The sequence below is a fragment of the Halictus rubicundus genome, chromosome 10 (assembly GCF_050948215.1).
Source record: "Halictus rubicundus isolate RS-2024b chromosome 10, iyHalRubi1_principal, whole genome shotgun sequence".
Lineage (NCBI taxonomy): Eukaryota > Metazoa > Arthropoda > Insecta > Hymenoptera > Halictidae > Halictus > Halictus rubicundus.
Window position 1 is genome coordinate 6,240,977 of NC_135158.1, and position 14,723 is coordinate 6,255,699.

General features: G+C 35.9%; 3 protein-coding genes across 4 annotated transcripts; 1 reads left to right on the forward strand and 2 right to left on the reverse strand.

Annotated features, from left to right (window-relative positions):
- Positions 1-388: 388 nt before the first annotated feature.
- Positions 389-2,372, reverse strand: Taf8 (TBP-associated factor 8). The gene is made up of 5 exons (XM_076795425.1): positions 2,173-2,372; positions 1,351-1,637; positions 1,068-1,218; positions 843-986; positions 389-770 (listed from the first exon to the last, which is right to left on the reverse strand). Exons 1-5 carry the CDS (start codon positions 2,300-2,302, stop codon positions 604-606), a joined length of 879 nt encoding a protein of 292 aa, XP_076651540.1. The 5' UTR covers positions 2,303-2,372; the 3' UTR covers positions 389-603.
- A 751-nt stretch (positions 2,373-3,123) lies between these two features.
- LOC143357718 (U6 snRNA-associated Sm-like protein LSm8) lies at positions 3,124-4,892 on the forward strand. Its single transcript, XM_076794286.1, has 4 exons — positions 3,124-3,623; positions 3,719-3,759; positions 3,943-4,070; positions 4,571-4,892. Exons 1-4 carry the CDS (start codon positions 3,593-3,595, stop codon positions 4,659-4,661), a joined length of 291 nt encoding a protein of 96 aa, XP_076650401.1. The 5' UTR covers positions 3,124-3,592; the 3' UTR covers positions 4,662-4,892.
- Positions 4,893-5,043: 151 nt separating this feature from the next.
- Positions 5,044-14,630, reverse strand: Su(sable) (suppressor of sable). 2 transcript variants are annotated; one of them, XM_076794252.1, is made up of 8 exons: positions 12,766-14,630; positions 9,993-10,368; positions 9,689-9,917; positions 9,248-9,600; positions 8,954-9,176; positions 8,553-8,875; positions 8,235-8,466; positions 5,044-8,160 (listed from the first exon to the last, which is right to left on the reverse strand). In XM_076794252.1, exons 1-8 carry the CDS (start codon positions 12,840-12,842, stop codon positions 6,182-6,184), a joined length of 3,792 nt encoding a protein of 1,263 aa, XP_076650367.1. In that variant the 5' UTR covers positions 12,843-14,630; the 3' UTR covers positions 5,044-6,181. The 2 variants fall into 2 exon arrangements, with proteins under 2 accessions (XP_076650367.1, XP_076650366.1); XM_076794251.1 differs by having other exon boundaries at positions 9,677-9,917.
- Positions 14,631-14,723: the final 93 nt, after the last annotated feature.

A 14,723-nucleotide genomic window follows, 5' to 3' on the forward strand; every position in this document is an offset into this window, starting at 1 on the left:
GCAAGAAATTTTTATCTATATTTCTGAAAAATACAATCGACTCAAGATAGTGTGTCGTATTTTTACAGAGTGAAAGTCTCGTGTATCTTATTATAATAGGGTGCTATTTACCGCAATATACTTCTATATAGAAGAACATAACATGCAATATTATGATAAGAAAATCTATTTTTATAAGTTTTGTCTAATCGTCCCTTTTAGAGAATTTACATAGTCGACTTTGTATACTCTTTTTCTTTCGAACTGGTGCTATATACGTGCAATATAGGTATGAAATATTGCAAGATAATATAAGAGTGAGCAATGTTAAACCAAATATGTGGAATCAATTTAGTACTACACTACTAAACAACAAAACAGGTAGATTAAACAATAGCGCAAACAGTAATCTCGTAACAAGAAGATGGAATGTTTTTATATTATGTAATACTAATTTTTAGTAATACATCCTGAATTTCTGTAAACCTATTTATAATAAAGATTAATTTTTATTGTAATACAAATATAAAAACTCATTTATAGTATGAGAACATTATATACATTTTTCGTACAAGAATGAATAAACTTAGATAAAAAAAGAATTACTCTCACTTGATTAAATTATTAACATTCTACAGGATCTCTCTTCATCGCATGTAAACTAGGAGGTACAGCACCTGGCATTTTATTTTTTGGTATTTTTCCAGGGCGCAAATAAGGATTGTCGATAGCATCTTGTTGCGTTGTAGTTTCCCCATTCTGTTCAGTATCTTCATTTTGTACTTTCATACCTACAGTGACACAAAATTATATGTTGTATAAATTTAAATACCATTGTAGTTATTTCCAAAAAACAGTCAGACCTTCTTCTGTCTCTTCCAATTCTTGTTCCTTTTTCTTTTTCACCGGGCTTGGTTCAAATTGAAAATCTTGGTCAGTTTCAAACACTTGATCTTGTGGAAGAAGAGCAGACAGGTAACTAGGAAATTGAGGCTTACATGATATCACTAAAAGAACAATGTGTTGAAAGACTAAGATATATACGATTATAAATATCTCATGATTATATGGCATTATTAATTGCTTACATGGAAACATACTGTTGTCTTCTGTTAAAAATAAGCTATGAGTTTCTCCGGTTTTTGCAATAAACCTGGTCAAAGCCCTTTCGATATCACGTTTCTGTGTCGCTGCTTTTTCTCTTATCGCTTCGTATTCTGTGACTGGCTGTTTATGCGTCTGTTCATAAATAAAAAATATAGTAGTAGAAGTCGCTGTAAATTTTATTGATAAACTAAAAATATTAATGGACGCATTAATTATTGTAATATTTAGACGAGTATGTGAACTGGATAGCAGAATTATTTTTACCGGTGTCCTAATATATGCGTGTGGATCAGGAAAGAGTGGTAAATAACCGGGTATATGAGAAGGGTGACCATGTTTCACTCCAGCTTGTAAAATATTTAATTGCTTTGATTGAGTCTGTTGCTGAAGTTGAGGTAATACTGTTCTGCTTGATCTCTTTCCATATGTTTCTAAATTGTCCAATTTGATACCCATATTTATTAACGCTAGTATAACGTCTGCTATCAGTGGTTCTGTTCTGCCAGACAATTCACAATAATTTCTTGCCGATTCTCCCACCTCTACAATAACTGTGAAAAATTGTTTTTAATCAATTTTCTATGATTATGCTGTATCAAAAACAGAGTCGGGCATTATTCCAATGAAATTTTATTCCCTATTCGAACAGTTCCTGAATCGTTATTTGTTATTCGTACATATTACACGCTATTCCTTCATTTGTTACACTGTAGTCTGCCGATTGGCAACACCGGACAGGACCTAAGTGTCATACTCGGCTCGGCTAAATAATAAAAAATGGGTTTATTCGTTATTCGAAATAACTTTTGCCGAACTCTGATCGAAAAGGAGCTTAAAAGTCTTTGTTTTTAAATAATAGCTCCAGAAAATAAATTGCATTACTGAAGATAAACTATTGATTCACGATTAAAATTTCAACTGCTATTGAACAATTTATTAAGAAATGCATGGTTATGTACTATAGACATCCAAAAACTATTAACTAACCGCTGGCAGGTAATGTGTCAAGTAAACGAAATTGAATAGAAAACACTGATAAAAACACATTGAGAGGTTAGAATCGTGAAATTTCATTTGAGTTCTTACAAGACTGTAGCATCTCTGTCAGGGTTTCTAATGCTTCTTTATCGCCAGTATCGTATCCACTTTCTACCAAAATGCTACAAACTACGTGATTCAATATTTTCCTTCGTGTATTTGTCGTTTGAATATCCATGTTTTTCCATGGAGATTCATATTATACACCAGAGGAGAGATGAGAGCTCTCACCATAGAGGAGATATAGGAATAGACCTGACACCCAATGTATTTTGATGTCCGTCGGTTTTAGGGCGTAAGCGTCCTACAGAGGCTAGTGATGAACATTATCGACTAAATTCAACTATCGACTAATTACTATTTAGTTACTACATACTATCGAATATTTAGTCGATAGTTTTTAGTCGACTGAAATTTCGTTTTAGTGGATACGTCTAGATTGTGGGCTATAGTCTATGCCTACGTATATCACATATATAGTTTATATCACATAAATAGCAATAAGATTTTAACATCTAATATGAATTAAAGTATTTCGCATAAATAGCAATAAAATTTTAGCATCTAATATGAATTAAAGTATTGAAATATCTATTATATATTTCATTACTTGCATATTTGCACGTCCTGTCATAATCATGTATTTGTAACCTTTTCGTTTTATCGTGTGACACTGACATTTGAAATTTCAAGATGGCAACGTGTAAAACAGTCGACTGAAAATAGTAATCCAGCCACTACTAAATTCAGTCGATAGTTTAAAAAATCAGTCGACTGAAAATAGTAGTTGGCTACTATCGATTTAGTCGATAGTTTTTAGTCGATGGTGCCCATCACTAACAGAGGCCCCATTACCATTCAGTGTCAACACCCAACATTACCGATAAAACACGATTTCTGAGCATTATTAGCATCTCCTCTCTGATATAGCCAACTGTGGCAGTACATGTATTCCCGAACCTATCAAAATTTGTCCTAAACTCTACAATTGAATGGTCAATAAATAGAGAGAGTCTCTTTTTAAGAACACTCGAAACAATTTTCCCGCTTGATGATAAAAATACCCTGATAAGTCTTACACTTTGTTGGATTTACTGTTATTAATTCATCATATTTAACAATTTTATGAAACAAAAAAGGATCTCATTCTTATTTTACGTAGTTGTCGTACCAGTCGTCTTTGCATTTTGATAGTGATAACCAAAAATACGGAGTTCATTCGTCATTGTTTAAAAGCATTTAATATTGAATTCATAATAATTTAATATTGATTTCATAATAATTTAGTTTTATTTCGTTGTATCTTATTAAGTCTTGTTACGACTTCTGTTGAAGACGTTCTTAAAGAATGTTCGAATGTGTACAGCAGAGGGTTAAGTAAATTTGAATACAGGGAACCTTAAATATACAGTGCACGTAATCGTGTTATAATTCTACGTAATATTTACTTTAATGTTTAATTAAGATTATGGCGTCAGGATTAGAAAGTTACGTGAATCGTATCCTTTTTACAAGTTATGTTAGACCTTACAATTTCATTGTAAAATCTGTATAATTTACAACAGTTCTATATGCATCCTAAACCATTTTTTAGACACAGTGTCTATTATCACTTCTGATGGCAGAAATTTTATTGTAAGTATACAAATATTATACAAAATGATTTTCTTTACATTTTAACGTAAGATTAACATTATTTTTAAATTATTTTTGTATGTACAATACAGTCTCACTGAAGAACAATCATTCGTAATAGAAATGTTCTATAAAAGAATTAATCTCAGTTCCCTAATAATATACAAATTCTTATATTTTCAGGGCACACTGAAAGGATTCGACCAAACTATCAACATAATATTAGACGAATCGCATGAACGAGTATATAGTACTACACAAGGTGTAGAACAAGTTGTATTAGGTTTACACATTATTAGAGGTGACAATGTGTAAGTGATATAAATTAGTTTCATTGTTTCTCTGATCACATACAAGATGAGCATAATATACATAATTGTATCTTGAATATTGCTATTAGTTTTATATGATAAAGATTTCCATGGTTTGTGCAGCTTTTATCCATGTTTATTACGCATTAATACAGCAACTTTCCAATGTCAAATTAATGAATTAAGTATTTATATTTGTTATATATAATACAATATAAACTTTAACATATACAGAGTGAACAATATTAACTCTTTTTTTATTCTGGCAGTCACGAAATTGTATGAATACTGATAGATAAAAAAATATACATTTCACATTTTAAAATAGGTAGATACACTTGTAATTATATTAAACATATTTACATATTTTAGGATGTTCAATTAGAAAGATATTAAATGATCATTGTTACGATAGAAGAAAACTTTAAGATCATACTGTAACATTAGTTCTACAGTATATAAGAAGCTACTTGAAATACTGCAGTTAATTTTTTTTTTAGGGCAATTGTAGGAGAATTGGATGACGAAATGGATGCACGTTTGGATTTGTCTGCTATAAGAGCTGATCCTTTAAGTTCCATTGTACATTAATGGTACATGGTTTTAACTATAATTATTATTATCGGATCAAGACTAATAATGATAATAATCGAATAAGAATCTTGAATAGTGTTAACTATAGTCAAATGAAAGTACAACTTCTTGTATAGGTTATATATTATATAAAAAAAACTTGTCACCTTTTATACCCATATTTAGATGTACTTGTATTTTAAGAAGTGCACTGCAGAAATACAGCATTATTTACAACGTTAAAACGAACGATAATCTTATGAAATTCAATAATTAAACTGTACAAAAAGAAAGTTTTACTATATAATAGTAAACTTTATTTCTTTTTACAAATGTAATTTACTTTATGTTTTCACATTAATAATGATAATAATAATAATAATAATGATGATGATATAGAAAATTATTATAATCGGTAGGTTAACATTGGGCAATTGGGCAATTCAAAAGTTCTTTGAATTTAAATATAATTTGTAACTAACATTATTTTTCAAAGAGGAAGTACTCTTAATTTGCCTTTTTGGCAGATGAACGTGTTTAACATTACTGTGGGACGTACGGACGTACCACGAAACTGATAAATATAATTATTGGGTACGCTTTGATAGCAATGTAAAACCTAGATGATTACAGGCGTCATTACTATCCAAATATTTTCGGTATCATGTCTACGAAAATTCGAAAAAGAAAGATTTTTCTGAACCCATCTATAACCGTTAAATACTTATGCAAGTAAAAAACTATGTCCATGTACAACTGTTTTCAAAGTTCTTACAAATACATAAATTTTTACACAATATTGCGATTTCGTACTGATTAACGTACTGTCATCTCATTGATTTATCGATTTCTATCATGGCTTTAAGCCGTTTAATAATCGAAAATTTTTGTATTCGCCTTATTTTAATGTGATTCAATAAAGTCTGTATACTATTCTAGAAATCCAAGACTATAGTGAGTACATAAATTGTAATATGGTGCATTACTGTTATGTACTATACATGGAAGACATAAAAAAAATATAAATCAATTTGTATAATTAATCGATTTTTAACTTGTCGCCATCTTAAGCATTAAATGTCTTTTTTCAAATGGATGATGATGTTCAATATATACAGATACGTCTCTTCAACGAAACAATTTCCTATAACCAGTAATCTAACAAATTTATCCTGTATACTGTATACAATATTTTTTCCCGTGTAGAATATGATCTATATTTTTCAATAAAATATAGTATCGCGTGATTATGAGCATTATTCACATCGTTCATGCGTACTTAACAAATGCTTGAATATATAGAGTCATTTATAATTTCTTTCTCATTAATTTTTCGATTCCCTTAGATTCATATTCTGCTAATTAAATCGCTTAACGAGCATTTGACACCATGTACAATTGACAAGATCAAGACAATTCATCTGGACCGCCGTGAAGGAACACGTTGCCTTGGCAACGCATGCTGTACAAATTTAAATTAGAATGAGAATTATCACCAGGTACTTCGATTATGTACCTACTCAACATTACTTATTGCTTTAGTTATTAGTCACGATATTGGTCCTGTTACGATTTCGTCGTCTGATTCGGCCACCGCGTCGGTTTTGGTTTGCTCCGTTCCACTCGGGCCCGTCCATGCCAAAATTTGGATTCGGACCATTTGGATTGAAGCCCATCATACCGGAATCCGGAGGTACTGGGCCGGGGCCGGGGCCGGGACCAGGGCCAGGGCCAGGACCGGGACCGGGACCGTAGTTATTAAAGTTACCACCAGAATACGAGGGTGCACCATCGTACGAAGGATTAGCATCCGCTCCAAAACCGGGAGCCGGGCCCAACAGCCCAGCTCCATTGTTACGTTGAACATTAACATTATAACGCGGGTCGTAGTTCATCTGATTTTGAGGACCGGGTCCATTGATGGGCATTCCTGGAGGCATGTTAGACATGCCCGACATACCCATCGGTGGCATATTTTGAGGACCCATGGGTGGTGCATTCATTATGGGTCCCATCGGGCCCATGTTCCCAAGCATCGGATTTGGACCCATGGGCATCATATTCTGTCCCGCTTGCATATTTTGGGGTCCAGACATGGCTGGAGGTACAGACATACCGGCAGGACCCATCCCCATGTTGGGCATTTCCATGGATGGTTGCGGCACGGTTTTCATCATGGAAGCATTAACATTCTGAGAAGATAAATTGGAAGCCTCAAGAGCTTTTCGTCGTGGATCGGATCGAACTTGCGGAGGTGACTTTGGAGTGTCCGGTTTTACCGGGGGCGGAGACATAGGTGAATCAGCTAGTTCAACCTTACCGATTCGAAATATTTTCCTTAAACGTGGATCGTACTTCACTTGGGCATCGTTCTTAGTAAGCTTTAGACCTGTATAATCTGGTCTCGGTATGTCCACGACATACACTTTGTAGACCATTGGAGGATGCGAGGAAATACTAGCATCTATTTCCGTGCAAGGTACATGAGACGGTGCTGGTTTAAACGGTAAACTTAACATTTGTCGTAGGTCGACATCGGACTTGGTAGACGCGTCCGTAAAGCCTGCTCCAACAACTCGTAGATCAGTATCTCCGAAACCGGTCTGAAATCGTTGTCTGAAGTCCATATCTTTCCTTCGAAGGTCCTGATCTGTCTTAGTACGAAGATCCGTGTCCATATTGGTGTCTACTGCGGTGATACCAGAACTGTAGATGCTTGTTTCTAGTCTAAGAGGTTTGCTCTCTTTTTTACACTCTGTTCTACTGGGACTGCTTGGCTTTTGTTCGTCTCTGCGCTGTCTAGGATCTCGAGACATACGAGGATCCCTGGATACAGGTGCGGAACTTGTTCCGGGAGAAGATCGTGGACTCGATGTTTCACGTTCAATTTGAATTACTTGACTTGCAGCAGTAAATGCAGTTTTATTTTGGCCGTTGGACTCATCCGACAATGCTCTGTCCGGCGAGGATTTAATTTTCGCAAGGTATTCCTGACCATTGGCGCTTTGTTGGCTGGATTTTCCACCGGGCGTACCACGCGCTTTAATAGAAGATAATAATTTCGATACTTCGGCGCTGATGTCAATCTTACTCAAGTCGCCAAGCTTGTCTACAATGGCTGCTGGTTGAGGTATGCTAGGCGTCAAACTTGCTGGCTGGATGTCTTCTTTGACAGCGACATTTTGCGTCTTCTCTGACAATTCATTTTCTTCTTTCAATAAGTCCTTGTTAGGAAGTACGATCGTAAGATTTCCACCCTCCTCGTCATCGTCGTCGTCGTCGTCGTCGTCGTCATCCTCATCGTCGGAGTACCAGTCTTCTAGAATTTTATCTGTGTTCTGTGTGGAACAATCGTTCTCCATATTCTTGAAACTATCTTGAGCTGCGCGCTGCTGTTGTTGAATACGCATGAACAATTCCTGCGCCTTTTTCGGTAAATGAGACGGCACTTCCTGTTCTTCCGTATGAGGTGAAGAGGCATTGTTATCGTTATTTTGTTCGCTTACGGTACACGTTTCTGCAACAAATTAATTAATTAATTTCTTCGAAAATCTTAATGTCTACATCTAAATTTCTTTGGTTAAAAATTACCTTCTTGATCTGTACTTTTTTCTTTCTGTTTATCTTCCTCTTCAACGGGCATTTCTATAACGAGATCAGTTTCTTCATCCTGATCGCTCTCTTCGTCAAACTTCGATTTAGTAAGATTTGCGACTTTATCGGCTATACTAACAACAGGTGGAGGCTTCTTTGAAGTTTTCAACAGTTGCCTCAAATCTACGTCTTTCGAATTCTCAAGTATCGAAGAATCTTTCTTCTTTGCCTAAAAAAGAATATGAATGTTTTTAGCTCCACAATAAGTTCCAAAAAAAAAAAGAAAATAATTGTTTGAATTGAAATTTCTTATACCTGCTCCAAAATTTCATCCTCCTCTACATCTTTTGTAAAATCTTCTCTCTCTCGTTTGTTCACATTAATTTTGTTCATGTCAGAATTAGCTTCCGTATAGAAATCCATGCTTGGCATAGATTGTGGAATCATTGGTTTCGGATGTAATTGCTGCTGAGTTGCTAAACCCAATGCAGCATTTGGAAGTTGCAAACCAAATTCGTTGGCTGATTGTAATAACATAATTTGTTCGTATGGAACTCTATCCTCGTCTGAACCCCACCGAGTTTTCTTACCGGATGGTTTCCTTTCTCGAACACTTTTCTGCTGTGATACTTGATCTTCTGTACACAACATTTTAATGTTAATTGCTAATACTACAACAATATTTTCGTGTGAAAAGCAAAAATGTCTTGAAATACCTTTTTCTTCTTTCTCATTATTTTTATCTGTAATACTAGTAGGTGCAGGCACATTTAAATCAAAAAGGCTTGGAATCTTTTGATTCATCACATCTTGACCTTGTGATAGTGTTCTTGCTGTATTATTTATCATCAACATTGCTCCCTCCCTACTTAAACGTGGAAAATCACCAAGGATTTCCTTCGGTGCTGTTTCTAAATGTTTCAGCAATATACCTTTTACCTAAGGGATGAAAACTTTCGTTTAAAACTGCTTTTTTTTATCGAATAATACCTTTCTTATAGTCAGTGTACCTGTTCATTTAATGGTTGATGAGAAAATTTACAATTTTCTCCGTGATTGCATTTCAGCCCAATGTGAAAAAATTTACACGGGAAGTCGTGATGCATGTACAAACATTTATCTCTTTTCGCGCAACAGTCCATAAGATAAAATTTGCACAGTTCCATTTTTCTAGGTGGCAACGCATTGTGTGAGAAAGGGCAGTCGTCTCCTCTGTGACACTTCCCTTGCATATAGTAAACACATATAGCATCTGGATCTTGAGTGTGATCATTATTTTGATTCCTCCGACCGTTTCTATCATTCCTCATTTGTCCTCTAGCTTTATTTTTACCACCCCTCTCATTTTTACCCCCTCGTCGACCTATTACAGCAAACGCATTATTAAAATTGTTTGCATTATTAAAACATAATATTTTAAATGTAAACATATAACTAACATGTTATTTTACCTCCCCCTCCACCACCCCTTGTATTCCCACGCTTGTTATCATTATCCCTATGTCGATTTACATTAGGCCTGTCGTCGTAATCTGAGTTACTATCAAAATTTTCATGATCATTAGCATGTCTCGGAGAGCTGTTCTCTTGTGCATCTTTTCTAACAGGTGAAGCACCTCTAACAAATAACATTTCATCCTCATCATCGTTAACATTTTCATCGTCGCTCACTTTTCGTCTCTGTAAATCATAATATCAAAAGCTATTTATGATGCTGATAAAATCAGTGAAAAGCATGATAAGAATTTTTAAGACCTTTTGATCCTTGTTACGATCTTCGTCCCTTTCATCACGGAGCCTTTTCCTATTCTTATTTCTATTATTTTTACTCTTAGACTTAGAATCTTGATTTCTAGCACCATCTTCTTCTAAAGCTGCCCTAATAGCTTTTTCAACATCCCCAGCCCAATCTTCAGTTGGACTCTTATATTTTAAAAATCTGTCGTGTTTACTGCTTCCTTGAACACTAGGTTTCTTATTTTTACTAAACTTAGAATCAAAGGTTTTGTTTTTTGACGTATCTGCTTTCGACACATTTTTAACAGGATCCTCATCTTTCACCGGTGGTGGTACTGGTTCATCATCTTCATCGGATGGAATTTCCCCATCTTCCAAGTCATTATCATTATTACTACAAATATATGAAACATATGTTATACTCGATCAAAGTCTGAAATTTTATATCTCAAGATTGATGTAGTTCCATTTTTATTTTGTGTGAGATGTATGTTTATGTATTGTCTTATACGGTTGTACTTCAGAACCTATTAGATCATAATACTTAATCTGCAACGATGACTAGATATGCTCAGACCAATTTAAACATTTAATAATGTTTGTTGTTTCTGATAGACTGAAATAATTCAAATATTGCGTGAACAGATAGAATTATCTTCACAGTTCCTCAAACATTTTAAGCAGAACAAATGTGGACTTATAGATTGCTCGCAACGAAGATCAAGATTGGAAAAAATTTATTTTTCAAAGCTTGTCCTAAAAAGGGACTCGTGTTCTCAATGTATTTAATAATTTTATATATTCTTCATGAGTATTTTCTTTTAATAATATTTGATTGCTTCAAAAATTCATGGTAATAAAATGTTTGAGTGGAAACGTTTTCTAAATCATTATCACCTTACAATCATCATCATCATAATTTATCAATGATTCAGGAAAAAACGCTGTTTGATTGAAAATATCTGTTTGATTGATAACGGGAGAGAAAAAGTTAGTTGGAGCTTATAATAGCCGTCAAGGCCATTATCAGCAGCGGTCATTAAATACATATCATGAGACTGTATATGTTAGATAAAGGTACATCGTAAACTTTAGTCGAGCAGAGTATATACTCGAAAAGAACATCCGCTACTAGTTGAGCTGAAAACATTAGCTTGCTTTTGGGGCACGGCTAACGGACACGTAGCATGGGGCGGGTGTATCGATCGATGCAACCTAAATATATATATATGTATATATGTATAGTCGACGTTATACATGTACATACTCGGAAAAATGATCGTTTCTTGCTGCAATACCATTTCTTTTCTTTTTCTGTTTTTTTTTTTTTTTGCAAAAACGACGCTCGCCGAAAATACACAATCATATATTCGTACGATTATATCGATCGTGTAACGCAGAAGCAGGAAATTATAATACAGAGAAGAAAAACCCATTCGAAGCGTACACAACCATTCCCACGTTTTAAAATAAGTATAACGATATACGTAACTAGAAAAGTAATTGGCAAATTACAGGCGTTAAAATAGTTGTTAAATATAGCAAAATGAAACGCGCAGGACCACGGGCCGTGTAGATAAATAATAGATTGATTTACCTTACCCACGAATCACGTTCGTCATTAGCATTATCATCATGACTATCATTAATTCATCATCATCATCACCATCATCGATGCAATAGCATAGACATTGGATCGATATACAACATATATATATCACATTGTTCTGCAGCATATCTGATTGTCATCGTTACAGCATTACCAACGGTGTGTGTAATATTTAAAAAAAAAAAAGAAGAAAAGTACGTTGACGACGTCACACCGCCAGAATTTCTTCGCGTGTAGACCTCATTTTGTCTCCTTCATTCGCGTGCGTACATACATATGTATAGGTATGTACACATGTGTATGCATATATGTATAATATGTATTTATGTATATATGTATGTGCGTGCGTGCGTGGCCGTGTATATGTATGTATATTGTGTGGGCACCACATGTACATATGTAACATGTAGAAATAAAGTGTTTGTACATATGTATATGAATGACATGGCTGGTGTATAGATGTGTCTTGCACGAAGCAGGGAAATTGTATATAGGAATGTATTTCACTCCCCGGAGATCACGTGCATGATTTCTCAACATTTTACAATCTACCAAACAAATATAATCCAAATATGGTTCTTCGTTGCTCGTCACGAGAAGCAGATTCGTGGTATAAAAATTTGAAAAATAACAATGTAGAATTCTATGTATCTTCCGTTAAAAAAGTGCATGGGAATTTCATCGAATTATATATGTACGATGGTCGAAATTTGAACACTTCAACGACCCTCGCAAAACATGTTTCGCAACGGTCTCGCTATGACTCAGTGATAAAACTGATTCGTCTACTTATTGCCATTGTTATATGTTCTTTGTTACGAAAATTACCTTGACCTTACGAACGGTGTCAAGGTGGTTTTCCAAACATACCAGTTTAGATCGTGAATTTGATCAATGATCCGACCGAATCTTTTGAGCAACAAACGAAGAACCATAACGGACCAAATGAAGAAAAAAAAAGAGTTACGTGTATACTCCAAGAACAGTGTAATGGGCTCGTTTTTCGTCGCGGTGCCAATGGTGTGTACCGAACGAAAGCGGGACCAGCACGAAACCTCCGGAGAGGGGGGGGGGGGTCGACGTGTGATGCGAGTAGTACAGTAGTAGTAGTAGTAGTAGTTTTACAGTCATAGAAAAATTTCGACTGTTCTTTGTTGGTGAATAAAAAATGTGGAGGCAAACCTTTGGATTAGAGTCTCAGCCGCGGAAACACTCTCTAATGCCATTGTTTTGTCCCGATCGATCGTGTTTTGTACCATATGATATAGCACTGTGGCCCGACGTTGATCATACGATCGATTGACGCGACCACACTCGATGGCTCTTTGTTTGCGAGATAATCGCGTGCCTGAATTCTAGCATTTGAAAATTTTGTAAAAGTACCCGCGACCGTTTACAGGACACAAATTAGCCTACAGAATCAAATCGTTCTCGCAGTGTATGTGTGTCGCTCCGTTTCTCTTTCTCTCTTGTCCACCGGAAAGCGACGGGGCGCGCGTGCGCGCAACAACCGAGCTCGAATTCTATACCCAAAAATGTTCGTTTTAAACCTCTTTTCTACCTCTTTTTCTCAGCTTTCGGTTATGCCTGTGTCTGTTCTTTTTTTCTCTCGACCTCGAATATTCTTCACGCCTATATATATATACATATGTATATATATATATATTTATATACACAAGGACAGGCTCTGCGCCTTTTTCTCTCTGTTTATCTAAATTGCTTTCTCTTTTCGTCCTCTTTTTATTGCACTTCTTTCAATTCGGTGAAGTATAAGATTGTTTCACTGTGTGTCTCTCCTCTCTTCGCTATGAAATTTTGTTAAATGCTGCAATCTCGCCATTGCAACGTCATTCTGGCTTGACGTGGCATATGGCGGCCTACTGGCGATAAGTCTGTAGGCGTATCGATTTATCTCTTACCCGTGACTGTACTTCGTGCGAAGTGCATGAGAATCGGGTGCTTGAATAGGAAAATGCGCGCGTATATGTTTTATGCGTTCTTTCAGGCAGGTCGTGTAATGCGACGATAAGCGAAAGAAAAAAAAAGGTGGAACAACAATTATTCTCTCCGGAAATATGGCGTGCGAAGTCTCGAAGAATAATGCTGCGAAGCGTTAGCTTCCACTCGGACGATTTTCCCCTTGTGTCGTAGTAATGTTCGATAACGGCGCCTCTCTTTTTCTTGGATTTTACAATAATTTTGATGGGAGAAAGAGAGAGTGAGAGAGAGAGAGAAAGAGAAAGGGAACGACGAATTGATCTGGCTTCGCCGTACGAAAAACAACTGCGACGTTACTCAGACGCGCGTCTGTTACTGATGATTTGGAAATTTATCGTGAAAAGTATTAATGTCCACGGATTCGACTCGCGGTGTTCCTCTCTGTCTTCCCGATGGATGACAGCGTTTACGTCTCTCTCGTGTACTTCCGCGTTCGAGATTTATCTCAGCAAAAGAAGAACATGTGTGTATTATGAACGAGACTAGCCGCAGGCAGGCGAAAAGTACGATGGTCGGACAGAGCGTATTACTGTGTCAGCAGATAGTATAAAAATGTATCAGTTATGAGACGATGAGCGAAAACTTCAAAGATCAAACTAAACATGGCCACATCTGGAACTATTCTGAACGGGCAGCTGCAGGGAACCTCGGAAGAAGGGCAAGCGAACGGCAACGGGTCAGGTGGGAAAGCGATGTTCATCACTTTCCGCCAATCACGGCTCCCGATCAACGGTCACGTGTTCCCTCCTCCATTATTTGCATTCCCCCACTCTAACTTCCTCTTGTTTCCCCACTTTTCTTCCCGTTCCTCTGTTTATGTGGAGCAAATTCCTGAAGCCTCGGTTCCCCGTTGCTTTTCTACGTTCAACTCATTTGAAAGCAAGCTTGTAACCACCCTACTAACTGTTCGAAAAACATTGACCTTAGAATCATCCTTCCACGACAATACCCATTTTATTTCAAGCGTTTTCTCCTTCTCATATTGTATTTTTGTACGTTACGCGTCAATCGATGACGTCGCATCCTCAGAAAATTACAATGTACTCCTTACCACGATTAAATAAAGATATTCACACTGATGAAGTAATCGAAACAGCATTTTGTATGTACAAAAATATTTAATGCATACATGATTCTAAATT

What these genes read in the sequence shown, in the direction of transcription:
- Taf8 (XM_076795425.1), bottom strand. Translation starts at nt 2,302, where the DNA reads ATGGATATTCAAACGACAAATACACGAAGGAAAATATTGAATCACGTA. An exon ending in AGACAACAGTATGTTTCCAT is followed by an intron (nt 987 to 1,067) that starts GTAAGCAATTAA and finishes TTGTTCTTTTAG; the next exon opens with TGATATCATGTAAGCCTCAA. An exon ending in ATTGGAAGAGACAGAAGAAG is followed by an intron (nt 771 to 842) that starts GTCTGACTGTTT and finishes GTGTCACTGTAG; the next exon opens with GTATGAAAGTACAAAATGAA.
- LOC143357718 (XM_076794286.1), top strand. Translation starts at nt 3,593, where the DNA reads ATGGCGTCAGGATTAGAAAGTTACGTGAATC. An exon ending in CTGATGGCAGAAATTTTATT is followed by an intron (nt 3,760 to 3,942) that starts GTAAGTATACAA and finishes TTATATTTTCAG; the next exon opens with GGCACACTGAAAGGATTCGA. An exon ending in ATTATTAGAGGTGACAATGT is followed by an intron (nt 4,071 to 4,570) that starts GTAAGTGATATA and finishes TTTTTTTTTTAG; the next exon opens with GGCAATTGTAGGAGAATTGG.